We start from the raw sequence: 6,689 nt of genomic DNA, 5'->3' as shown, positions 1-6,689 counted from the left end.
TTTTGAAACAAAGTAGTTATGGGTGTATACAGGTGTGATTAACACCAACAGAATTTGACATGTATAATTTGTTTCCCAAGATAGGTGCAAATAAAGTACTTCTACGGATATAAACTGCTCGCTATTTTTGCACAAATTATTGAATTTCTTTTCAGCGTTTTGAGCACTCAACAAGGTACCACAAGAAAATTTCCACTTTCATCTCATTTCCTCAATACCTAGACATGACTCCTTTCATGTCATCTGGGTGTGGTAAGGCAAGTAACGTTAGCAGAACTGGTGATAATGGGTTCAACAACAGTATTAACTTAGCAGACAACAAGTGAGTTTTTGTCTTAACTTTCCAGCTGCTTTATTAAAGATTAAATTAAATAAATTACTTGTATGTAAGCAAATAAAATAAATGTGAGTTTAAAGGATGTGCATTTTTTCTTAGTTGTTATCAAGAACACTAATAATTGCATTTATAATTTCTAATCACACATGTATTCTGACGGTTGATTTAAATATATGTATAGTTCCTAAATAAATTATTTCAAAACTTTCTTTGTTGCAGACTGGTTAAATGCTGTAGTGAAACATGTTTGTGTTATTCAAGGTTGTTAATGAACTTGTTTGTTTCAGATGTAAATTATATTGTCATATTGTTTTAACTGATTATTTCAGTTTAAGTGTGTTATTAAAGTAGTAGCTTGAAATACTTCATAGAATGTGCTTTAATTTAGGAAAATGTATCCTTGGAATATCTTGAAACTGTAAGATAAAGTGCAGAATGATAACAGCTGGTAATTTATCATAGGAATGTATTACACTCAGTGGAAACAGTGTTGTGGTTGTTTTTAATTTCTGATTTGTTTCACACGGTCACCTTTTTTTTTGGTATGTTAGAGAAAAAGGGGGGGGGGAGAAAAAAACCTTTGATACAATTTAAGGTAATAAAATTCATTGATTGTTTTATGCAGGACCTGATATAATTGGTTTTTTCTTTTAGAATTAAAATTACTTGTGTTCTGTAAAACATTTACTACGTAGTTTATTTGTTCCTGTGGAAAAAATTAGCAGATTTACTAGTTTTTTCATCTGTTACGAAGTTGTAGAGCAGATGTGTTTCCTACTTTCAATTTTAAAATTGATTTATTATGTAGAACATCAGAGCTTATTTCAAGATTGTTGTCTGCTTTTACAGATACTGCCTTTTTGCTGTAGTTAATCACATTGGAACTATAGAGACTGGCCACTATACAGCCTACATCAGACAACACAGGGATCAGTGGTTTAAATGTGATGACCATCTTATCACAAGAGCTACAGTACAAGATGTGCTAGACAGTGAAGGGTAAGAAGAAACAGAAACTTTAATCAGAACCAGAAAGTGATGTTCTCCAAGTTTACTTTACTTTGTGTTGATACAGTACCCGCATGTGCAATAGTTAACTCTTTATCATCTCCACCTGTATATTTACACGTGCTAGACATCATCCCCACCCCTTATGTTTGCACATGCTAGACATCATCTCCACCCGTATGTTTACACATGCTAGACATCTTCTCCACCCGTATGTTTGCATGTGCTAGACATCATCTCCACCCGTATGTTTACACGTGCTAGACATTAACTTCAACTGTATATATATACACACAAACCAAATGTTTCATGTGCCATTTAAGTGCCTCGTGCCTGGTTTGTTGTGATCAAAGTGTTGCTTTGGTATTGGAAAAAACCCTTCCATGGATAATAACAGGTTAAAAAAAAACAAAATATTCATGTTTTTATTGTTTATAGTTTCCACTTTGTTCCTAAAACGTATAACGTTAACCGATCAAACACAAACTCTGGTAACTAGTGTACATAACAAATTTGAAAGATCATATTTTAAATCCTGCAAAAACACGATAAGAAATGTAAAAACTATCATATTAGCAGACACAAAGTAATTATTATGGCTGTGTAAGGGTTAAGCTGATGTGTAATCATGATCCTTATTGGCTTAACTGGTCATAGATAAGAAAAATACAAAACTACAGACTGTGTAGTGATAAATTAACCTCTTAAAGTGGGTATGACAATTGTTCGTCATAACTTTTTACATGATGCAATGGAAACACTTAAGAAGTTACGACTTTTGAGATTGAATGAACGATCGGAATCTGTCATTTTACCAAAATATATAATATTACAATATACTATAATACACTTCAAAGTAACATGTACATGTTTGCCTTTGTGATGAAAGACAGAAATAACCTAAGTATTTGTTCATGTTTACTATGTTGTGAGAGCATAAGCTATATGTTATCCATGTTACTTTGAAGGGTACTACAGTTTAAGATAGCTTTGAATGGTTTGTTTTCACCCGTTAACATCAGATATGTGATATAGCTTTGAATGGTTTGTTTTCACCTGTTAACATCAGATATGTGATATAGCTTATGCTCTCACAACATACTAAACATGTACATGTTACTTTGAAGGGTACTACAGTTTAAGATAGCTTTGAATGGTTTGTTTTCACCCGTTAACATCAGATATGTGATATAGCCTATGCTCTCACAACATAGTAAACATGTACAAATACTTAGGTTATTTCTGTCTTTCATCACAAAGTAAACATGTACATGCAAATACTGACATAATATTTAATACAGCTGCTTTTCTGAGCAATTAAAAGAATCAAACCCCCACGATTGGTCAAGAAGCTAAAAAAATACAAGGTTCACCATCCCAAGCTTATTGGCATCAGGCCTCCCGAGGAGTGAAGATCTGTTTAATTTAATTCTATAAGGTCCAGCCTCCATCACTCGTATTCTAGAATCCGCTTGTGGTAAAACAGAAGGTACCTATGGGATAATAAAAAAAAAATCAAGTTTTTTCCATGTGATGCACAAAATTGCTATTTTTATCAGTAATACATTAAAATGTTATTTGATAGTAGCCGGTATTTTGTTAAGTCGGATTACATGGTTGTTACCCCGTACATAATAGTACTTAGCAAAGTTATCAAGTATGTTCTTCAGAGTGTAATTTTGTAATTACAATACTTGGGAATATTTATGTGAAGCTAAATATGACAAGAATTATTTCTTCACAGTTGAATATATCAATTTCACACAGAACACTTGAAGATTCTGTCACTTTTTAATAAATAAGTTTCTACAAGTTGGTAAAGTAAATTTTCAACCTGGTTACTATCAACTTGAGCTAAAGAAGAAATATCAATCTTCACTTCTTTTCACGGTTACCACAGAAAAAGATGTGGTCGAAAACAAATTCCTCACATCAATAACATCAGATTTGAAAACTGGTACTGAACCTGACCATTGGAAACACACTAATTTCTACAAAGTACATGATCAGTTGATGACGTAGCATATTTTGGAGTTCATACATCGACTAATAACTACATAAGAGCTGGAGGGTTATGAGGAACACAAAAAAACATGGAAATTTTGACTTCTTTTATATTAATAATAAACAGACATTTCTCAAAAAACAATTTAAGGCCACTGGTACCTGATAAGTGTAGTCAATGGACTTATAATGGTGTTACTGACTGCTTTACTGCCACACTATATTTTTTGGTAAACTTTTTTAAAATATGGCTAAGATTAATTGATTACCTCTACTACTGTTGTTTTAAAGTGTAAGTAGGAGTCGGCTGAAGATTGGCCCTGTATACAGATAATAGTTAAAAACAATACTTTGGACAGTAACAACCGTGATCAAGATCTTGTATCATCTTTAATATCCATGTTGAGGATAAATCTACCAAATGTTCATATTAAAAATATTGACTTAATTGTGACTGTGTTTCTTATGTAAGGAAATGGCCAACTGGGTGTACGTGTGTGTATATATAATATGAAAATTTCCTTGAAAAAGTCTGTTGGCAGTGTTTATTATTATGAAAGTAAATATGACTTTGAAGTGCCATATAGCATTCTTCGGGCAGGACATACACCAAAACAATCACTACTTTATCTTAAAGATATTGATAATATGAGAATAACTTCTACGTAACAGGAATTAATTTAACCCACATCTTAATAACTAACAATGCTGTTATGAAAAGGTTTCAATCACTCGTAAATTAGTATAACCATATTTTAACTAGCATTCACATATTAGTGGTAAACTGTGTAGTATAAGAACAGATCAGTAAATTAAAAATATAAACCAATAAATGCCCACAGGATTTATATATCTTTAAATCCAGAATCTACAAAGAAAGACACCAGTAATTGAAACTGGATATGTATTTATTTGGTTCCTCCTATATAATACGTACAGTTTATACACTGACTTTTTTTTTCACATTTGAATGATATTTTTCCTGCAAAAGTCTATAGCTATGGACGCTTTCTCATAATTAATAAATATAAAACTTTTCTCCTGGAAACTTAAGTTTTACAATAATTCTTATGATCAAGGTTGAAAGAAAAACTATATTCTACATTCTATTGTAAAAATCATGCTTTTAATAAACCTACACCACACCAAAGAATGAGATTGAATGTATATAACGTTACTAAATTTTAAAACAAGTCTCAACGTTGTTACCTCTAAGAACACTGAATCCAAACCATAACAAAGAAAATTAACAAGTGCCCAAGTTTAAAATTATTGGGCAAAATAATAAGTGTAATATCAAGAAACTGACTCGTAAAGAAAAATTGCATAAAATATATATATGTGAATGGTTAGATTTCACCCCCTAGCTTGTTCTATTTTTTATAGTACTACCACAGTGATCTTAACTGAGCCTTGGGAAATATTCCAGCATTAATGAACTAACAAAATATATATACTAACTGAATCGAAATAACTTTTTCCTTAAACAATAGTTCTTTTAAAAATGGTTTTGAAAACCTGATATGCGTTATAAAATTTTCTATTTTATTTCTCTAAGGTTAACAAGAGAAAAATACAAATGTGTGTATATGACTGTATATCAAAAAACCTAGTGTATATTCATGATCATATCAGAAGGGAAAACTACCAGCACCAGTTATTAACAAGGGCTTAAAATGCTCAAAAAATCTACAGCTATTATATCTATATTAAATTTTTCTTACAAGGCACAAAGTTGAAATGCAAGACTTGTAAGGGTCCAAATCGTAATCATTCATTCATGATATTTAAATTATAAAAGATGAGAAAACAGCCTATTATCACTCTCCAAAAAAACAAGAGCTCATATTATTTTTTACTTTCAAGTTACGAATGAGTGATGCAAAATGTTTCACTCACGTTTAACAGCGAATGGAGCCTTCCTTATGAAAAAAAACAAACAATTGGTACCAGAGAATGTAAACTACATAAGTATACAGCATATTAGAAGTCAAATATGATGATTTAATAATTGGGAAGTCATATGAACAATGAAGGGGCAAAAATAAAACGTACTGTTTTAATCCCAATCCTTTCTTATTTCAAAGGACCACTCCCACTTCAGGTGTTCGTTCTTGTCATCGTCCGTGAAAAGCGACTTAACACAGTACTTGCCACGAGCCAACATGCCTGAAGGCATTTCTTCTTGCTGGGTCGTGAATGACTGTATTTCTGGTTTTGGTGCATAACTGCCAACCATTTGTATTATCTTCTCAACTGTAGGAATCAAAAGAAGTTTACTTTCTTTAGGTGCTAGTAACCAATGATTTAAACAACATGCTCTTCAACAACAGTTTTTCTCTGTGTGTGTGTGCATAAACAATTAAAAATAAAATACATCAAATAATTATATAACCGAGAAGAGAATACATCTATCAATATATAACTAATAATGAATAAACATGTAAAGCTAAATGACTGAAATTAAGGTGTCAAATTGACGTCAGTTCGTAACATTGTCATAATTTCTACAACTGAAAGAGCATTGAAATATTACTCGTACAAGTTATTCTATAAATACTAGAACTATAGTCTTATATCAGAAAAGGTCCAATGAGAAAGACTGACAACATGACAGTCTATAAATATTCGGATTGTTAGAATGCAAGCACTCAAAATCTAGCTTTTCATCGGCAATAATATTAGAGAAGTTTGGCTTAAATAGTTTTTAAGGTACGGAAACTTCATAAAAAAACAAAAACTAGAGAAAAGTGCGGAAGTTAGTCTGGTCTTAATTATTACATCAAAATTCTCTGGAAGCAAAAAACTTAAACATTTTAAATTTTATTTGAAAAAAAAGACATTTATTCACTTTTTAAAAATTTCTAACCACAATAAGTATTTGAGAATAAGAAACATGCATTTTAAAGAGTTGCAAGAAAGTACTTTACAAATAATCTTATTTCAGCCAAGCAGTTATTTTCACCCATAAAACCTAACAAGTAAAAGCTTTTACACTAAAAACCACGACATGACAAGGAGCAACCTCTTCAGGAAGGCAAAAGCTGGCATTTAATTGAAGAAAAATCTTGTGTGTTAATGTTAAGTGATTATCACTTAGGTTTTTTTTATAAGATTTTCCTAGTTGGAACAAAACCACAACTAAAGAATTCTCAGTCTATGCTAACCTTGTTTATAACTAAAGCACATAACTGTAGCTGGGCAATTTAACTGATTAGCTTGGAGTGGTGATTAAATTAGTGTCACGTAAACTGATTATCTTGGAGTGGTGATTAAATTAGTGTCACGTAAACTGATTATCTTGGAGTGGTGATTAAATTAGTGTCACGTAAACTGATTA

General features: G+C 31.5%; 2 protein-coding genes across 4 annotated transcripts in view; one reads left to right on the top strand and one right to left on the bottom strand.

Moving 5' to 3' along the window:
* Positions 1–1,340, top strand: part of LOC106472758 (ubiquitin carboxyl-terminal hydrolase 27-like) — a gene marked incomplete at its 5' end in the record, with an annotated part of 13,265 nt that extends 11,925 nt beyond the window's left edge. The window contains 2 exons of the mRNA XM_013933415.1: positions 156–322; positions 1,187–1,340. Of these exons, the coding sequence (XP_013788869.1) occupies positions 156–322; positions 1,187–1,340 (321 nt within the window). The remainder of the gene's footprint in view (positions 1–155; positions 323–1,186) is intronic.
* A 1,782-nt stretch (positions 1,341–3,122) lies between these two features.
* LOC106472760 (rho GDP-dissociation inhibitor 2-like) overlaps positions 3,123–6,689 on the bottom strand; it is a 17,246-nt gene continuing 13,679 nt past the window's right edge. For all 3 annotated transcript variants that reach the window (XM_013933416.2, XM_022401292.1, XM_022401293.1), the window contains exon 5: positions 3,123–5,605. In XM_013933416.2, the coding sequence (XP_013788870.1) occupies positions 5,409–5,605 (197 nt within the window). In that variant the 3' untranslated portion in view covers positions 3,123–5,408. The remainder of the gene's footprint in view (positions 5,606–6,689) is intronic.

This window comes from Limulus polyphemus, unplaced genomic scaffold (genome assembly GCF_000517525.1).
Source record: "Limulus polyphemus unplaced genomic scaffold, Limulus_polyphemus-2.1.2 Scaffold5584, whole genome shotgun sequence".
Taxonomy (NCBI): domain Eukaryota; kingdom Metazoa; phylum Arthropoda; class Merostomata; order Xiphosura; family Limulidae; genus Limulus; species Limulus polyphemus.
This window is presented reverse-complemented; position numbering and strand designations above follow the sequence as displayed.